General features: G+C 39.0%; 1 protein-coding gene and 1 long non-coding RNA gene across 3 annotated transcripts in view; one reads left to right on the forward strand and one right to left on the reverse strand.

Annotated features, from left to right (window-relative positions):
• LOC105490838 (uncharacterized) overlaps positions 1–831 on the forward strand; it is a 45,786-nt gene extending 44,955 nt beyond the window's left edge. The window contains exon 3 of the long non-coding RNA XR_011623641.1: positions 696–831. This is a non-coding gene — a long non-coding RNA (uncharacterized lncRNA). The remainder of the gene's footprint in view (positions 1–695) is intronic.
• LOC105490836 (leucine rich repeat containing 1) overlaps positions 1–20,472 on the reverse strand; it is a 129,585-nt gene that overhangs the window by 2,795 nt on the left and 106,318 nt on the right. For both annotated transcript variants that reach the window (XM_011756789.3, XM_011756790.2), the window contains exons 9-13: positions 19,341–19,459; positions 17,634–17,717; positions 7,811–7,926; positions 1,811–1,983; positions 721–857 (exon numbers count right to left, since the gene is read on the reverse strand). In XM_011756789.3, coding sequence (XP_011755091.1) covers positions 721–857; positions 1,811–1,983; positions 7,811–7,926; positions 17,634–17,717; positions 19,341–19,459 — 629 coding nt within the window. The remainder of the gene's footprint in view (positions 1–720; positions 858–1,810; positions 1,984–7,810; positions 7,927–17,633; positions 17,718–19,340; positions 19,460–20,472) is intronic.

The following is a 20,472-nucleotide window of genomic DNA, read 5'->3' on the forward strand; positions in this document are numbered from 1 at the left end:
CACCATAAAAGCAGCACAACACAACAATAAGAGGCCGGGCACAGTGGCTCACGCCTGTAGTCCCAGCACTTTGGGAGGCTAAGTGGGGAGGTCACTTGAGTCCAGGAACTGTAGACCAGCCTGGACAACATGGTAAAATGCCATCTCTACAAAAAATACAAAAATTAGAGGGGCATGGTGGCAGGTGCCTGTAATCCCAGCACTTTGGGAGGCCAACATGGGTGGATCACTTGAGGTCAGGAGTTCAAGACCAGCCTGACCAACATGGTGACATCCTGTCTCTACTAAAAATACAAAAAATTAGCTGGGTGTGGTGGCAGGTGCCTGTAATCCCAGCTACTAAGGAGGCTGAGGCAGGAGAATCGCTTGAACCCGGGAGGCAGAGGTTACTTGAGAGGCTGAGGTCGGGGGATGGCTTGAACCCAAGAGGTGGAAGTTGCAGTAAGCTGAGATCACTCCATTGCACTCCAGCCTGGGTGACAGAGGGAGACTCTGTCTCAAAAAAGAAAAAAAAAAAATGAGTTCCATTTGCCTCATTTACCTTTTGTGACTGAGTACCTAGAATTACCTAGTTTTGTCTTCTAAAAAAATTCTTAAATGCTGAAGGCAAGGCAAGGCAGAGAACATACTAATTGAAAATAAAGAATATCCTAATTAGGTGCCATTCTCAATCTTTTAATTTTGAACTTCCACAGAGGCAAAGAATCTGCATTTCCATACCGTCTCATTGTCTTCTTCATCTTTCTCATCCTCCACAAATCGGATTGCACTGACTCTGTTGACAGCACGCTCGTTCCAGGCTTCATCAGAGACATCATTTACCAAGTTCTCCAGCGCACCACAGCGAGGCAGATTCTCTGCAGTGACAAAGACCACATCAGCAGGGAACTGCGGTTCATGTGACCGGTAAAAGCCATGAACTTTGCAGCTGACAAGGCAGAATCTATGCGGAGGACCCAGGGGTCGAACGCCAGAAAGAAGGGTGGTGTTCTGTGGCAAGTTTGGCTTTAAAACACAAACACACACAAAATTCAAAAACAAAAAGAAAAAGGCCTGGGGCAAGGTTGCCCCTTCTTTTAGAATGATGTATAACTCTATTTGAGATCATATAAAATATCTGCTAAATGAATATGTTTAATATTTCATCACAGAATGTCATAATTTAGAGTCCCTTTTAAAATACTTATTTTATGCAACTTCAAAACTGTCCTGACAGTGATGTGGCCGCACAGGTTGGACACCAGTACTTTCCTCAGTAACACACTCTACCACGTTTTCCCTTAGGGTCTTAAAGTCCTCCCACTTGGGCTCCCATTCCCCCAGGGCACTCCGGTTCCCCTCCACCAAGCCCAGCCCTCAGCAAAGGGTTTATGATAGCATTTTGATGTTAACGTGAATTTTTTTTTTTAACCATGCAGTTTACAAAACAAAGATACAATGACTCAAAATAATTCAATGGCTTAAAAACAGTATGCCAGTGGTGTTGGTACTAATCCCCTGAACTATCAGTTTGGATTTTAAGAGACTCTGTTACCACTTTTAGAAGTATTGTATTTTCAGCCTTAGCTATAATTCAAAACCAAAAAACTGCTTATGGAATTTCAAACATGATAAATAGATATGAGCGGCCCTTCTGCAAGGATGTAGGGTAACCTTTCCGGAAGAGTCCCACAGTGTCCTCACCCTAGCCGGCTCTAGGTGCAGACTAGATATAACACAATCACATGAAGGAGTAAGAGGCCTTATGGACAGACATTAGGTCCTACTCAATCTCGTGGCCCTGTGAATACTGTCCTTAAATTAAATTCACCTTGACAAGTAGGTTCAGAAGGCAGCTGAGGAAGTAAGACACAGGTTAAAATCTTCTCTCCCGTGGTGTAGTCTGTGTCTGTCTGGAATGTAAGCAGGGGCTGGGACTGGTTGTCAGATAGCCACAGAGCCTTCAACTTCAAGGCAGTCAGGGATAAAGGTAGATGCAGCAACCTATTTTTTTTTTTTTTTAAAAAAAAAGAGACATTACAACCTCAAATTTTATAATCAAATCAATCCCTATCCATAAAATGAGGAAAAATTAAAAACAGCTTCCTGAGATTGGTTTCAAAATGTAAAAACGATGTTATGTTTTTAAGACACTTGACATACTCTTTGCAAGTGGATTCTTCAGTAGGTTCCTGTGCTTCCCTTTTCTGCTCTCACTTCTCCCATGAGAACCTCCAGATTACAGGGCAAAAAAAAAAAAAAAGAGAGAGAAAATTGTAGGACACATTTTTAGGGTCTTGTACTAGGTTTCAATGTAAAGAGAGAAAAAAAGTCAAGGTGATTTTGGAAGGACCCAGAGGAGGTTCTTTACCTCTGATGGCGACAGCCTCACTGACAGGGCTGGTTTTGAAGCTGCGGGATTACCTGTTTCCAGGAGCACCTGATGAATCAGGCCAAGAGGAAGGAGGTGCCTGGGGTGTCAAAGCATTTAAGTTGCAGCCAAAATAAAGATTAAACCCCATTTTGTATGGACTCCATCTAGTTTCTCTAGGGAGATTATTTCAGGTATTCCCTTCTAAACCTTTATCTCTCAGTTTCTAGAAGCTCTTACTTCTCAGAGTCCTAGGTGACAATTAAAATCTATATCAGATTATTTCAGTTTCAAATGAGGTAGTACGTATGAAAGTACTTTAAATGTTATAATGTGACACCTAAAGATTAGTTTTATTTTTATGTTTGCACAAAGACTTCACAGATTGGTTGCAACCCGTAGAATCTATTTAGTAAAGACCACTGCCAGAAATCATATGTACACCTATTTCCAGTTAACATTAGCAGGAAATCTACCTATACATCTTACCAAAAGACTAACAGTGAATTCTCAGACGCACATACCATTTCAATTGACAGAACTTATGGGAAATAAACTAGAACTCTCTAAAGATATGAAAAGAAGCTGTATTCCAATAACACAAAACTAATCAGAGGAAAAGGTAGGCATAAACTGGTTAAATTACTTTAATAAAAGAAGTAAAAAAAAATCAAAGAGTGCACGGACAGTATTAACAACAAAAGCATCATTAACAAACTTTTCACAGTAACAATACATTTTGCAAGATTTCTGTGTTAGTTTCAAAGATGAGAAAATATTTTCTTTTCCTTAACAATAGTCCAGTAAAGGCTGAGTCCATCTCATGCATATGTATTGCGTGCAATACTGAGGAAGTACTGTGAAACTGTAACTTAAGTGGGAGTGAGGTTCTTAAGCCAGTGTATCCATGAGAACTGCTTATGTTAAAGTACTCTTGAAAAGACTATGAATTGTACATTATAATATTTCACTAATGAGAGCAGTATGAGGTGAGAAATACATATTTTCAAATCCTAGAATCCACCCGGTGCCACCATATGCTCACAGTTAGAGAAGGACACCTGAGGGAACCACAGGGAATAGCAGAATCACAATTACATTTCTTCTTACTCTGAGATATTTGTTCTTTAAGGGATAGAACTGAAATATCTTCTGTTTATACAAAAATTCTTTCTCTTTCTATCCAAAGAACGTTACATACATGTAAACTCAAATGCAAGAAAGTTAAAAACATGTATTTGCCAGGTACTGTGACAAGGATTTTTTAAATAGGCATTATACACTGTTAAAGTTTCAAGTACATCAAACTCTTTCATTTTATTGAACAAAAATATAATTTATTTAAAATTTTTCTCGTCTATCTTTTAAAAGAGGAAGCAAGCTAACATCCACTAGAATGTTTAAAGTTTCAAGTCTTGGGCAAGACACTTACAGTCAGCATCTGTACCTGTGTTACTCATGAGAACAGAAAGAAAAAAAATCAAGACTTGAAAACTGGCACAAAACACAGATACTCAAACGTGGTCATTGTAACTTCTCAGACTAGAAGCCAGCTGAATGTTAAAGCAAAAGTATAAATAAGAGGCTAAAAAGAGCATCGATAATACTAATAAATAACAACTTCTAAGGATGACAAACCATATGACAAAAGCTAAATAAATTACTAGACTCTACAACAACAAATCTTATCAACATATTTCAACTCAGATTAATGAGTTGCCTGAAACACCAGTTTTGCTGCAAAGAATCAAAGTGCCAGCTTGAATGTGGCTGCTGCTGACTGAGTCCACACCACATATGAGCTGCCCACTGTCTTGCGGACAGAAGTGTTGCCAGTGGTGTCCAAAAGAAAAAAACACCCTGTTCCCTGAACAGTCTGCCCACTGAGATTCTGCCGGCTGGCTAATCCTCTAACTCACTATAGCCTGGGGAAAAAAAGACATACACATGCTTTTCTGTCTCTCTTGGGTAAACCATCCCAGCTACAAGTCAGAAAATCGATGAGAAATACATTCCTGCTTTCCAAAGGAGCTAATAATACATTTTTGGTTTATTCTGGTACCTTCTGTACACTATAGAATAAACAGAATCAACACACAAGAAACCACAGCCCGTAGGCATCTCTGTGTTCTATTTAGGACCACATGCGCCCAGAAATAAAAAACTTGTGGTTACTATTCACACCAATGGTACAAGAACTAAAGCAAATGAATGACCAAACTGTAAGCCTCTTGTCTCCAGTTATATCCATGACCAACCCAGCCCCAAGTGACCTTCCATGCCTGTGAACTACTATAGCAACTGCCTTCTCAAATTTATTTAATATCTAAGCATGGCCTACTGATTAATATTAACTTCACCAGTGACTGAATACGCCTTACAATGTAATGTTTCATCTTTCTGTTACTTTCTACCAGAATTTTTAGTTTTAAGCAAACTTTTCAAAAATGTTTAAAAATATATATAAATTGAGAACATAACTGGCAAAAAATTAAACAATACTAAAATATCTAAAATGAAAACTCCCTATACCTTCAAGTCTCATCTAGGGGAACTACTATTAGTATTTGGGTACAAAGCACAAATAAGTGATTTTTTTTTTTCTTTTTTAAGGAAAAAACCCCACCAAAATGAGAGCTCTATAAACTGCTCAACATTTTCCCTTTTCACTCAGTATCTTGGGTCTCTTTCTGTGTCACTGCACAGAGAAATATCTCATTCTTTGACTGCTTAGTATTCCACAACAGTATGCTGTTGTTTGTCTTTTAATATTTTTAATTCTTTGGACTGGGTAATACATACATAGTATAAAATTTAAAAGTGTAAGCTATTTCCTATTTTCCAATTGACAACCATTGTTTCTAATATTCAGTACTACTAATATTGCAAGTAAGGAAAATCCTCAAATGCTGAGTTTTGCACACTTGATGGATATTCCTATGGGAGAGAGTCTAAGTATTAAAGAATTTTGTGTTCTGTGCTCGGGTAACTGATGATATAAGACATTTTCTTTACTGTCACAGAAGGTTTAATACTTAGTGTTTCCAAGTGACAGGTTATAGTCATCCTTGCTATAATTTATCCTACCAAACTCCAAAAGAAAGTTTCTAGAAACTCACAGTGTACGTTTCCTGCTGCCATGTGTTATTTTCATATACTTGAAAGAAGAGACAGAAGCTTCTATTACATTTAATATGATTTAGTATGATATCCTATGGTATGACATTTCTGCAAGCTAAAAGGCTGACCAGGTAGCCCTTTTTAAAAAAATTAGTTTCTATACTGATACTTTTAATAAGCAGTGATTAAATATTTTAATAGGCTTAAAATTTGATTATGAATCGGCCGGGCGCGGTGGCTCAAGCCTGTAATCCCAGCACTTTGGGAGGCCGAGGCGGGTGGATCACGAGGTCAGGAGATCGAGACTATCCTGGCTAACATGGTGAAACCCCGTCTCTACTAAAAATACAAAAAACTAGCCGGGCGTGGTGGCGGGCGCCTGTAGTCTCAGCTACTTGGGAGGCTGAGGCGGGAGAATGGCGTGAACCCGGGAGGCGGAGCTTGCAGTGAGCCGAGATCACGCCACTGCACTCCAGCCTGGGAGACACAGCGAGACTCCGTCTCAAAAAAAAAAAAAAAAAAAAAATTTGATTATGAATCTACATACGTATGCATGGACTAAATGACACACTTAACTGACTCAAATGACAACTGTGTAACTCGACTTTTTAACTGGGTTTTCTCCATCCCAGCCCAAGCATAATAAAAATTTAACTTTCTCTTTTTCTGAGAACTGGAGAAATGGGGCCTTCATTCATGTAAAAACAGTTTTTCGCCATCACAGGCATCTTTCTGCTCAAGAATTGATGCAAATTCATGCTCAGTAGTGTGGCAAGAACCAGCAAATGTTGACTCATTGAGTTTCTACTGCTAGAGGATAAAGATCAGGAAAGAAGTATCCTCCTCAAGCTGTAAAGGCTCATGCCTTAGTTCTGCTTAGTTCAGCAGAAATCTGAGGTTCAACTCAATTTAATCCTGGGTTTCCGGCAACCAGTTAGTGGTCTTAAGAATCTATCAAGATGTCCTGAAAGCATTAACTTTGAAAAGGTGAGCATTGCCTGAGGCTATAACTCACCTCTAGATTCCAGCTGAGAACTGCTGTTTATTTAGCCCTGCTGTCTATAATCCATTAGCAAGAATAAAAAATGGTGACCTGTGCCTGACCAAAATGATCAGCTAATCAGCACTCAGAAGACAGTCTCCCAAACACTCTTTAGACTGCTGGCCTTTACCATTTAAGATCATTGATCATCTTCCCCCAAGCAGTTGAACCTTTTTCTCCTAACTATATTACACTCAAAAGCAATTTTTAATTCCTTTTGGCAAGGAAGCCTATAATATAAGCCATCCTGCAGTGACCTGCTATTCATCCTGTAAAACTATTAACATTTTTGTTCCACTGAAAATGGCATCTGTTATGTGCCAGGCACTCTGTCATTGCATCTGACAAGTGATACAATGACACATAAACCAGAAGAACATCTAACTTTAGGTAACTTCAGGCTTAGAAGGGTTACCCATATGAAAACTGGCAATTCTCACATGGTACTGTGACTGCCATGGCAGGGGAATTTTCCCAAATGCGAACTCAGAAAGGAGGCTCCCTCAAGAAAATAAAGCTTGAGTGATGAAGAAGAGAGTCAAGGAGCCAGAGAAGAGGGTCCCCAATAGAAAGAATAGCCTGTTTCTGTTCACAGAGAAGGCGCATATGGCATTTAGGGCGCTGAAATTAGCTCGGAATGACGGAAACAAATGTGTTCCACAAAGATGATGAACAGGCATATTCTAGAAAATGGCGCTCAGTCCAACATGACCTCTGCTCCGGAACTTGAGAAATGGTGACGCTGTGACCTTGGGGATACTAGTCTGGCAGCTCTGAACTTTTTTTGTATTATGAATCATTTGGAGATTCTGACATTAGCTATAAACACTTCCCTAAATACACAATTTTGTTTGTATTTTCAGGGGGTTCAGAGTCAGTATGTCAAGGTCCCCTGGTTAAAACTGAGTTCGAACTCATTTGTGCTCACTTTCCAGGTGAGGAAACTCTGAAGCCCATGATGACTTACAAAAGCTACTTAGAAGAGCTAAGCCACAACCCAAGTCTCCCCATTCTTAGTTCAGTGCTCTTTCCCTGGCATCATTGTACCATCATTCCGGGAAGCATTTCTACAAAAGTGTCCACTGACACTTTAACCCATGCTCAGGTTTCCCCTTTCTCTGCTCCATTGGGCTCAAGCACTCTAGCCCCCATATGAAGAACTCCCTGAGGCCTAGGTCATTTGAAAAATTGGGATCATATTCTGTAAGATAAAGCAAAGACAAAAATTTGAAGATGCACGCAAAGATTGGGATGTATGCATATTTGTTTCCCTCAAGCAAAGCATACAACAGGCTTACCTGTTCCCTGCCACATCCAGCACATGAAGTTCTGTTGCCTGTGACATCTCTGCAGGTATCCGAGTTAGTCTATTGTCACGCACACAGAACACAGTGAGGCTGCAGCACCCGCCGATCTATGGTGAGAAAGGAAATAAATCTTTTTTTCCAGTTTTCTAGGGGAGATGGAGTAGGATCAGAGTACCTTGTTTACCAAACAGTATAAAAAGGATGCATAAACTTATACCACATAACTCACTGGTCTCACTGATGATCAATAATCATTAATTTAAATCATACAAAACACAGCCCTATATGTTCATAAAAATCTCTGTGAAACGTCAGATGTACATGTTCTAAATTAAATCAAGAAAATCAATGATACACTTTAAAAATTTTATTCTAAAGAAGAAATCATTTTCCACTGCTGATACCTAACCCAACTGCATCTGTTAAATATGTTAACCAAACTATACAATCCAGAAAAATACTATGTGGTAATATGCAAGTTTAACAATTGTAGTTTCAAAAGTTAGGTCAAAGGTGATCCTGATAAACACACAATTCAAGACTTGCCCATTATATTAACTTTAGCACTCTCCATGTTTTTTTTTCAAAAAAAAGGGGTATCTTACAGATTATATAGTACATTAATTTCCACCATACCTCTTTTAATAGCTTTTAGTCATTCACAAATTAATGTGGTAAATTCACTATTTTTTTGATGGATGTAAAATCAGCAGTATCTTTACAAAAAGTGAACGGAGTAAATCTATACATCCATTTCTTTAGCCGTGGCCTGCTCGTAAAGGCACACAGATCAACACCTCCATCCACACCAAATTTGATTACCATTTTTTAAAAGTAAGCAATTTAAAGGTAACTGAGTTTTGTATGAGTCTGGTCTTCAAAAAGGAACATAAACACACACAAAAATCCAATGATTCTCTTTAACAAATTGGTGGTGGTTTTTACAGTCAGGAAAACTGAATCAAGAGGGCGGAAAAATAGCTCGATCCCAGACACAACATTCTGCAGGACTCCATAAAGTACTACATTCTTCTTGTACTCACTCTCCTGACTAAGGACAACTGCTAGGAAGGGCTCATGAAGGAACCTATTGATGTCTCTCCAACACATGGAAAAATACTACTCCAGAGGCTCCCACTTGAGAAAGAGCACAAGACTTGAATGGTTAATGCTATCTGAATATATCTTCTGCCCTTTTCTATTTATACATGTGTTTAATATATGTATATAATATCCTCAAAAGCAGAACGCAGATTTGTAAATGGCTACATAATTACCTTCATACATAATCTTTTTATTTCCTCCCTTAAAAATATAAAGATTTCAAAATAATGTATTGAACCACAATATTTAACCATAATGTATATAAAAGAAAAATAAATATATAAGTAAATGTAGGCTAACATTTGTCAGGTCGGGCACGGTGGCTCAAGCCTGTAATCCCAGCACTTTGGGAGGCCGAGACGGGCGGATCACAAGGTCAGGAGATTGAGATCATCCTGGCTAACACGGTAAAACCCCGTCTCTACTAAAAAAAAAAAAAAACAAAAAACTAGCCGGGCGAGGTGGCGGGCGCCTGTAGTCCCAGCTACTCGGGAGGCTGAGGCAGGAGAATGGCGTAAACCCGGAAGGCGGAGCTTGCAGTGAGCTGAGATCCGGCCACTGCACTCCAGCCTGGGCCAGAGCGAGACTCCGTCTCAAAAAAAAAAAAAAAAAAAAAAAATTTGTCTCTGGTCATGTGGAAAGCACCCAGATATGTAGAAAGGCTTTTAGATTTTGCCCCCTTTAGTCCCCGCATTCACATATTTCTCATTCCAGCAAAAATGGTCTACTCATTATACCCTAAATACATTTTTATATTTTTGATCCCACTGTTTTTTATAGAAATGCCTTTTTAAATCTTACCAATGATCCAAAATTAGCTAAACATCCTCTGTTCCTCCATAGAGCCTTCACAGAACCCTTTGGTCCATATAATAAAATGCTCTCTGCCTTTATTTCATAATTATGGTCTAACCCTCTGAGAGCATAAAATACCACATGAAGAACCCTAAGATCATTTACCTGAGTTACTGCTTAATTTGCACATGTTTATGTACACTCAGGGTACTTGGCAAGTATAGTATTCATGCTGTCTACCCACCATGCATAGCCTCTCTGCCCACTAAATTTCTCATTTACGTATATTTAGACACTTTATTTACTTACTTGTGAAAGACCTCTACTTAAAAGTTACCTGCCTCTAGGTGCAGCAGTGGAGACAACAAAACTCTTTTTTGTTCCAGTAAGAATCACCAGAGTAGCCTCTCTTAGGTTTTATAAACATATAGCCCCAATATAGTGTCCTACAAGAAATGTGCAACTGGATTTCCCATATGGCTGAGCACATTCTCCCTCCCTTAAGGAAGGGAATCAACAGTTCTACTTAGATGCCCAGAAATATCATGGAAGGAAAGCAATCAAAACCCTGATCCCTTTGATGATCAATATTATTAGAGTCTCTGATAAATTTAGACAATCCTGACAAAGATCTACTTATGAGAAAGAATGACTAGGTTCCCATGGGGCACCCTTCCCGCATCCCTGCTCCCAGGTGGAGGAGCTTCGGCATGAGGCTGGGGTTCAGAGGTACGGCTACATGCCCTGAAGGAGGGCTTCCAAGTCAGCAGCTGGCTGAGGCTGAAGACCCCTGCTAGCGTCCTGACCTACCTTTGAAAAGACAGGATTTATGAGTGACCCACGGGGGGCAAAGCAGATATTATTATTCATATGATCATCCGGAGGGGATAATCAGCTCCTGGAAGGCATATAGAGCTGGGACTGCATTTTAACTGTGGGCATCTTGTCATGAAGCTGTCCACTGCCCTCCCACCACACCAACCTGTAAGATATCTGTTTTGCGGCCCTACTGCTATACCATGTGAACATTTTCAATTTGTATCATGTGCATGTATTATGTAGTCCAAAAAATTAATTAACTAATTAAAGTGGGTCAGAGGGCTCTAAATAAATGTTCTGGACAAGATCCATTAATCATTTAGGAAGATAAAGTGTAAACTTCAATGAAATGTGTGAGCTATCTACTGTGTGTTATTGTTTCATTTTTCTTTTTCCTTTCCCACTCTAATCTCATACCCATTTGAGACGTCAAGGGGTGGAACGCAATTGCGTACAAGAGCCTCTTAGGCCCTCTGGATTGTCAGAGCAGGCAGTGTGACCTCCTGATCTCTATTGTCTATGGTTTTTGAAAAACAATGCCAACAAAGAGCACATGTTGTTGCAGAGTGTGCTAGGGATGCCTTAATCACCCCACAAAGGCACATGCTGTCCCAGCAAACATTCACACAAACACAGCCCTCTTTCCAAATCAGCCAGGAAGGGATGGCACAAACCTTTGGTTTTTAGAAAAGATTATTAAGCATTCAAACCCATAACTGAAAAGATATAGTTCATTATAGACGGCAGAGGGAGATGCGGTATGATGGAGGGAGTGGATGCTTTGAGATCATACAGACCTGGGCTAGAATTTAGGCTCAGTCATATGTTTTGTGGGTTTGGATGTGTTAATTTAACCAAAAGTAACAATAATGATTAAATTAAATGAAACCACGTACATAATTTGGCACCTATCATAGAAACTGGCCTTTTGCTGCTGCCAAATAAATGTGGTAGCTATTTTTTTTTCCGGGAAGTAAAAACCTCAGATCCAAATGATGAGTACAATCAACACCTAAATACCTACTATGTTCTTAGAACTGTACTGATGTTGGCAGTCTCTTTCCTGAACTCACCTGAATGTCTTTAAAAAACTATCTCCCTAACGATGTATCGCAGTGACACTTTGTATTAATAATAGTGAACACTGACATTATACACATCATTCATATATATTTTGGCTTTCTCTTTTGGGTTCAGGAGGCAGAGTTTACAGGTTCCTTAGTTGTCATCAGGATAAAATATCTGTATCATTTAGAAGTTCTGGGAAGCAGACTTTAAAAAACTTATTACCAGTTATGTAGGAAGCTGATATTTTTAAGCCTCCCTTAAACCACATAATAGCACCTTCCCAGAATACAAGGGGTTGGACTTGGATTATCTGAGAATTATGGAATATAGCTGAGAATCTTTGTCCAGCCATTTTGTGTCTCCTTAGCTGTTAGGCATTGATCTAACCCATCTCAAGAAAATAGGATCTGCAGATTATTGAGCAAACCTCTGCTCAGGTCAACTTTCACTAAGTATTAATTGCCTGCAGGTTAGCTCACCCAAGGAGAAGATCATGAGACAGATTCAGTGATTCAAAAAGGGAGCCTACGTTAGTCACTTTTGTTTATATTCTATTTTTTAAATGCTTGCCTTAAGTGTAAGGGAACTTTCACTTTCCTTCAGTATATTCCTTTTAATATTATTTGTAACATAATTGAACCCACATCCCATTGGCAAAAAAAGAAAAATGTACAATAATTAAAATCTGGCCAAAATGCAATCTGAGCAAAAATAATATGAAACATAATTTTAAAATTCCATCATCTATGGCATATTATTCAAATGTTCCCTACTTCATAAACATTTTTGGAAATCATGTGGCTTTGGGATTCCCTGAATTCTGGGGCCACTGACATCAAAATATCCACTAACAGCTACGGAATTCTTTTTTTCTGATTATAAAAAAGTACCTTACATTGATTAGAAAAATAAAAACCATACATCCACGCACAGGAAACCACAATGAAAAAAAAATCGAATCTTACCACAAAGGGATAATCAGTATTAACGTTATAAGGAACGATCTTCCAGTACCACTGCCATTCATTTGTGATTCTACATACACACTTTAACAATGTTTCTAAGAGGACTTTTATGGACCATATAGTTATTTCCTTCTATGGATGTATCACAGATTATTTAAGAAACTGCCCAGGGTAGACAATGCTAGTTAGGTCTGCCACTTCTTTGCTGTGTGATTCTGGAGAAGTTACTTAACCTCTCTCAGTCTTAGTTTCACAATCTGTTGGACACTGATAATGATTTACCTACACCTCATAGAACTGTTGTGATAATTAGATAAGAATAAATGCAAAAGCCCTTGGCACTGTGCCTGGCACATGTTAGCTGCCTCTATGGACACTTGGTATGGTGCCTGGAACATGTAGGCTGTTCCTATGAATAATGTGAGAAATGTTCTTGTGCATCATTCTTAGTGTATATCCATGAATGTTTTCCTAGACGTGGACTTGCAGAATCAAAGGGTATACACATTTCTGAAGTTTTTACTATTATCATATTCTCTTCCAGAAAGTCATAATAATTTATATTTACATGATAATATACACTTCCCTCCACCCTTGCCAAAATTTGGTATTAATTTTTTTGTGAATACTGATGAGGTTGAAATTGTTTCACATTAGTTGCCATTTCTATTTGTTCCTCTGTGAATCACTTGCTGGTTTTTGTGGAAGTTTCTTTGTTTTTGTCTACTTCTCTATAGATGTATTTAATACATCTTTTCCTCATTGGTGTAAAAGAACTTCTAATAGAGTAAAGACAGATCTCTCATTTAAGATACTTTAAATGTCTCCCTGCCCCCTTTCAAGAAAGTAAAGGCTATCTTTACCTTCTTGAAGATCAGAAATCGAATTTTCCTGTAGACAAATCCATCAACTATTTTTTAATGACTTATTTCAAGTTTAGGAATGACTTCTCCATCTTGAAATCTGATGGTCAACTATATTTTATCTAATATTTTTATATTCTATATTATGTCTTTAATCAATAATTCATTTTAGAATATAATGGAAACATACTGAAATAATTTTAAATTGTAATAAGAAGGCGGCAGAAAACTATCCACAAAATGAATATTCTATCACCACAGGCATTTCTGAGTATCATAGTAATATTTATGGGTAATTAATATTTACCGATTGTCTGATTAAAAAAAGCTTTGATGAATGATCTGCAAATGTTATCTTGCCTCATCTCACTGGGTAAGTGTGGCTTAGTTGGCGTCACTTTCATTCAGACTTAATGGAGACAAAAAGAAAAACGGACTCTAAACTTGGATATAAGCTCAATTTCTTCTAGCCAAAAATTCTTTACGGTCTGGCTCTTGTTCATCATACTCATGCTCACACATATACCACCAACTCCATCTATCCATGAATCAATCATACTACTGCACAGTATGTTCCTTAACTCTCCTCTCCACCAACACTATGAGTTTTTAAGAAATCTCCTTTTCCCAGAAGTATATATACTTAAGCAACAGGATGAAAAATAAAAGACACAAATAAGTGACTTGAAAAATCAGAGGCATGCCAGGTGTAGCAAATAAAGCAAATCTAGCCTTTCCATTAGAGACAGATTTGTGCCAACAAACTTACAATTTAGTGAAAACAGATGAGCTGCCAAATGATGCCTTTCAGATTTCTGAATAACTTAAAATGTAATTCACAGAAAAGCATTCTTTTGAGAGTGAATAATCTGAACAAACATGAAAAACACATAACAAAATAAGGTTCCAGGCCATGCAGTCGTAAAAAAACCAAAAAACTGAATTTAGAGGAAAATGTCCAATATTTTATAATGAAGAGCACACAAAGCAGTCAGCCGATTTGAATCTTCATGCATTTAAGCAGCAGAATGGAAGTTAGAGATGCAACTGTGGTCTGAACAATACTTACAAGATAACAAGTTTACCTGACTTTTCTAAATTTCCAAGCAGCTAACAATTAAGAAAACAAAAGACATTCATTGATTTGCAAATGTTTACTACAAATAACACCACAAAACACAAACAGAATCCATTATTGTGACCCACACAGTACAAACATTTTCCCCTCAACCATTTGGGGAAAAAATGCAAATAAATAAATGCTGCTACAGACTAAGGAGCTGTGCCCTAAAACTAGCAACACACAATAATATAAAAATTTTTTTTTTTAAAGGACAAAATATAGGAAGAACTACACAGCATACCAGACCAATGGCAATTAATACTACTATGGGTTTTTGGCATATGAATTGAATTGGTCAGTCTTTCAGTTTAGAGATGTCATGTATGCAACTTAACTGTTCAAGAGAAAGCAATACATTTTTGGAAGAATCCAATCAGGAAAATGCAAGATTTGATCAAATGGCATCAAGCTTGGAGGAAGAGCTAACATACACACAGTCACAGGGCCTACTACGCTCACTGCACAGAGACTCATGACATGAAGGTGCTGCCTGGGCCAACGTGATGCATGAGAGATCAGGAGGCTCTCGGTGATTTGGCTGCTCAGCCCCAGTGGTCAGAGGCAAGCACTCAACCATTTCTGCTGGGCAGCAAACTGTGATCCGTGGGAGAGTTGGAGACATGTGCTCAGCACATTTCCTACTCTGGGAGCTGAGTGTGTGTGAGTAGGAGGCGATCTAGAAAAGATCCAATTCCTAAAAACCTAAACATTCTCTGCTTTATCAGACAGCTGAAGGGAAAGGCACAGACTATTTCTTTCTAAAATGCCAGATGCCAGAAGACCAATCATAATTTCTCAGAAAATGGACAAAATATGACTAAAAGGCTTTGAAGTTAGAAATATTTTCACTTTTCACATCATGAAAAACTGTTCTAGTAAATTTAGTGAACACATAGCATGGATTAGATATAACCCTCTAGTCAGAAACACTTGAGTGTGTTTCATTCTTTTAAAGCGAAAAGAGAACTGATGCTGAAATGATGGTGAAAGTTCTATGAAAGTAAATTTCCAAAAGGTTCTTGTTTAGAACGTAATCTTGTGAAAGACAGTCAGGGGATCAGGGAAGCTGGGGATGGGTGGTGAAACTTGCTGGGAATTAACATTACACCTAAAATGCTCTCCTCATGATCTGCCTTGAAAGTAAACCTAAAATGTATTAACTTTCTGTAGTGTCCAAACTAAAGATACTTTGGCCTTTCCTTAACAAATCAGGGGCTTGCCCTACCTCAAGGTCACAGATGGAAAGGTTGGGCTGAGCCTGCATTACCTAAGTGGTCATGTGTTTATTGAGAGACTCATCTTTGGAGTCAGGTTCTACCAACTCCCAGCTGTGTGAGCCCAAGTAAGAAAAAGAACTTACTTGCCTCAGTTTCCTCACTCATAAAATGAGGAAATCATCATGACTGCAAAAGCTGTTGTAAGGATTCAACAAGTACAACAACTACTTGAAAGCATCTAGTATAGTTACCTGGCATTAAAAAAGAAAGAAAGAAATCTTTTCTACATCTGTATGTGTGTTTATATGTCCAATCTACTATCCATCTGCCACTATCCAGCAACAGTAAATTTAACTGTTCAGAATATCAGCTGTGTATTTTGGTTTATTGCTTAGAAACTAGAACCCAACTTTTCTAATTAGTAGAATCTCTTAGTTGTGTCCCAGTTTAGCTGAGAAACAGACTTAAGTCTTTCAGCCGGAAACAGTTTACTTAGATGCCAGTGTTCATATAAAAGATGTTTCAGAATATGATCATGTTTATAGTAAATATTCTCATGTCTCCATTTAGAAATGCTGGCCACCTTACCCAGGGAGAAGACTGGGACACTGTGGGCCAAACACCAAGATGAGGAAAGGAAAGAGGAAGTTCAGATACCCTGAGATGTGGCCATAGGAAAATAAGAAGGCCACGTGTTCTGATTGGCTGGATGGCAGTTTTGAAATTACTCCAAAATAGATGTTAGAAAAAGTCAAAACAGAAATATGAAGCAAACTACACCCGGCCAGTGATCATATCATACAAGGAAATACCATACCCTTCTAGATGAGGACCCAGCAAAGGAGAAGGCTCATCAACAGCTAGCTTTAAGCTTTATTGCTAATAAAAAAATCAAGTTCAGTATTATCCTTCTCCAACCAAGCTCCTCTAGTACCCAATAGAAAGTAAGTCATCTTCTTTTTCTTTTCTTTTCTTTTTTTTTTTTTTTTTTTGAGATAGAGTCTCACTCTGTCACCCGGGCTGGAGTGCAGTGGCATGATCTCGGCTCACTGCAACCTCAGCCTCCCGGGTTCAGGCAATTTTCCTGCCTCAGCCTCCCAAGTAGCTGGGACTACAGGCTCCCACCACCACGCCTGGCTAATTGTAAGCCTTCTTTTTAAACAACACACTAAACACCTCCTTGTTTGACCCACTATAAGCTTCCTCCTCATTGTCAGCATTTCCACCTCCCTTGCCAGAATTTAAATACCTCTAAGTCCACACAGCTACTCTCCACAACAGACGGTGGCATCTCGTTTTCTCGTGCTTAGACCACTGACCAAAAAAAAATCCTAGGAAGTTGGCTTTAGCTTCCCATTCACCTTCCTCTATGTGTATGCCTTTGTGAAGAGTTTGTTCAAACTCATCCAAGACATGAGCATGGCCCAATGTAAATCGCTGCCTAGAAATATGGTTGCATCGAGATCAGTTTTTATAATTCCAATTGCTTATGGGATAGAGCTTAATTCCACATTAAATTAAAAAATCAAAGCTAAAGTCGTCCACTTCCTCTGCCAAACTCCCAAATAATCCATTTCTGCCAATGGTGTCACCATTCTCTGTATGTCAAACCCAAAATGTCAATCTCTTTCTTTCTCCCGTTTAAAATCCTATAAATTCACCTTTCCCAACTCTCCTTAATGTTACTGATGACCATTCTTTGACATAATTCCTCCAGTCGGCTCTATACTCACAGATTGGAGTTCACACCTTTAAAAGCAACACATGCGTCTTTTCAAAGCATTTGACATTTTTGATCCCTTATGTATTGTGATTATTTCTTCATAATTATGATCACATGATTTCTCTAAAAGCACATACCTCTTTTGGTAAGGACACTAATTTATTTCTGTCTGCATTCAAGTTGCTCAACTTCTTTAGTTTTCCAATGCTTTTAGGTAGGGTCTGTTAAAATAACAATTTCATTATTAATGTAACACATATTTTTAACATGGCTCACAGTAAATAAGATCTCTGGAAGGACCTAAAGAATATAATCTCATCCAGCAACCGAAGCAATAGCTTTTGCTGAATATTAGATATTTGTAATGTTCACTTAGGGGGTGTGACATTAAGTATTTTGAATTTTTGTTGAAATGGTAAGTCTGTTTTAAAGGAATGAAATCAAAAGTAGAGACCTGGGAACAGGGAAACATCTTGTAAAGGGAAATAAATGCTGTTCAACTCAAGTGAGTGAGAATTTGCACCCTCAAGATTCATTCCCGCCCTGCCTGCACCTTCAAGGACCACACTGGGACAGTGGCTTAGATGTCCGTGGAAGCCACAGCACTGAGGCAGGGAACCAGCACCCAGAGCAGGGTGCCACATGGGCAGGGGAAGGCGAGGGCTATGGGGATGGGAGAAAGGTAAGCATCCTGGAGTGGGGAGCAGAGCTCTACCAGAACCAGGCTGGCACCCACATGGGAGTCTTCAACACTCCAGTGCAATCCAGGGGTGAATATTATTTTTACAGTTGTTATGATTACTATTTGTAAGCCTAAAATCACAAAGCAGGACTGGAAGATTTGGTAACTCCCGCCACACCTGCCAGAGGCTGGCTGCTTGAGCTCTCTGAGGGGAGGGGCTACTGGGCTCCCCACCCACATCTGTGCACTCCATCCTTTCTTGCTGTCCTTTTTGCTCTTTCTACCTAAAGAACATTACTTACTCTATTTATAGATAAAGGAGAAAAGGGAAAAGGAAAAGGGAAAAGAGAGTAAAAAAAAAAAAATAAAGTGACAAAATGAAGATGGAGAAAAGAAAAGAGAAAAGTAGGAGAGTAAACTGAAGAAAACAGAGTGGCTATATGACAACTAAAAGAGGGGGGAAGAAGAAGAAGTGACAACTGAAGGACTGACAAAAGCAGAGGGGGAAGCAGGACAGGAAAAGACAACTGAGATCTGCTGCCACCCTGCCCACCCACCCTTTACCAGGGGGTGCACACATAACCCCTGCCCTTGTCTGGTGGAAGCCTGGTCCAGGTGGAGGAACCCCTCCTCTACCCCAAAGTTCTAATAAGAAGCTGCCTTAACCAGAGCCCATTAGATACCATCCTATGGCTCCCTGATCAAGAGCATTTCCCAGCCCCCATCCTGCCAAGGCTTTTCCTGGACAATGTTCATCTCTTTTCTCATCTCTCCTGTTCTTCCCATTTGCTCAAAGAACCCAAGGAGAGGCCAGAGGAATCCTGATGAATATTCCCAGTGGTGGTCTCTGGGCACCACAGCTGGGGCATCAACACATCCATTGAGAGTAGCTTATCCCCACACCTCACTGGAGACATCTGTGAGGCATTTGTTCAGTCCCTATATTCGAAGCACCACAACTGGGACACAAGCTCAACAGGGAAACCTAAGCACTACTTTCTTTGCTTAAGCAGATTAAAAACTGATCTTTAGGTCATGCATTTGCTTTGTAAGACCCTTCTGGGATATAATATGAAGAAATTTCCATTTAGTCCACTCAAATTACAAATAAGTAGAATCTACCCTAGTAAGTCTCTATGATGTATGTGCAAACCACACTTACCAGGAGCTGATTTTCTGTAAGAACTAACTCAGTGAGACTTTCACAATCCCCAACTGCTTCAGGCAACTGTGTGAGTCTATTCTGATCCACCTTCAAGATTGACAGTTTCTTTAGTTTTCCTGTAAAAGCATCATTAGTATTATTATCATCAAATTCATTAGTTACAATTATTTTCGTAATCACTGCTTGGAATTTCCTATCTGCTGTTCTTTTTGTTTCAAACAGTTACTTATTTTTTCCTCATCTAGCTTTTCACATTATGAAACTCTATCATTTAGACCATGAAGGTTGGGAGTTAAAATAATTTGTTTAGAACATCAAAAACGATTGGCAATTAGAAACAAAACATTTTAAAAAGCATAAAAACATCACAGCAAAGCCAAGAAATTTACAGAAAAACAAAACAGCTTTCTCTCCATGGAGGTGTTTCATGCACAGAGGAGACTTTCATTTTACTCCAAGAATTATCCTTACAATAAACAAAAGAAATAGTTTATTAAATCACCTATGAATGAAAATGACTCAGTGAAGAGCCCTACAGCGCGGTATTTCTATAGGTCCAGAATAAAGCGGTAACCTCAGGAAAGCCATATTAAAGACGGAGTCTATTTCACTCAGGCCAGGAAGACTGGACGTCCTGGTGATACCCACTGTTCATGGGAAAGAAGAACAAGTCTTACTGCAGCCTCCTCAGAGTCCCCACTAGCCACTAGCAAAGTCATTCAGATTCTCACTTCAACAAGTCATGGGATTAAGCGGCACCCTTCATTCTCTACTGAAAACAGCCTCTATTCTAACACAGTCATAAAGCTGGAGAAAGAAAAATATCGAAAGGTGTATCCTGCCTCGTGTGCAGCCACAGGGCAAGATAGAAGAACTAACCAATTCTTAAGCTCTTTATTTAGCATAGTCAATAGCCTAACGCTGTCGTTGGAGGGCTTCGACCTGCCCTCACTGTCAGGAGACCCACTAGCATTTTCTGCAGGGTATACTGAATAGCACAGCCAAGCACTGAAACATCTCATCCCAACAGAGAAGTCTCCTGGCAACCAGTCTTCTAGCCTCCCCTTGAATACTTCTAGTGACAAGGTACTCATTTCTTCACTAAGCAGCCCAAATGAATTTGTAACAT

The sequence above is a fragment of the Macaca nemestrina genome, chromosome 5, assembly GCF_043159975.1.
Source record: "Macaca nemestrina isolate mMacNem1 chromosome 5, mMacNem.hap1, whole genome shotgun sequence".
Classification (NCBI taxonomy): Eukaryota; Metazoa; Chordata; class Mammalia; order Primates; family Cercopithecidae; genus Macaca; species Macaca nemestrina.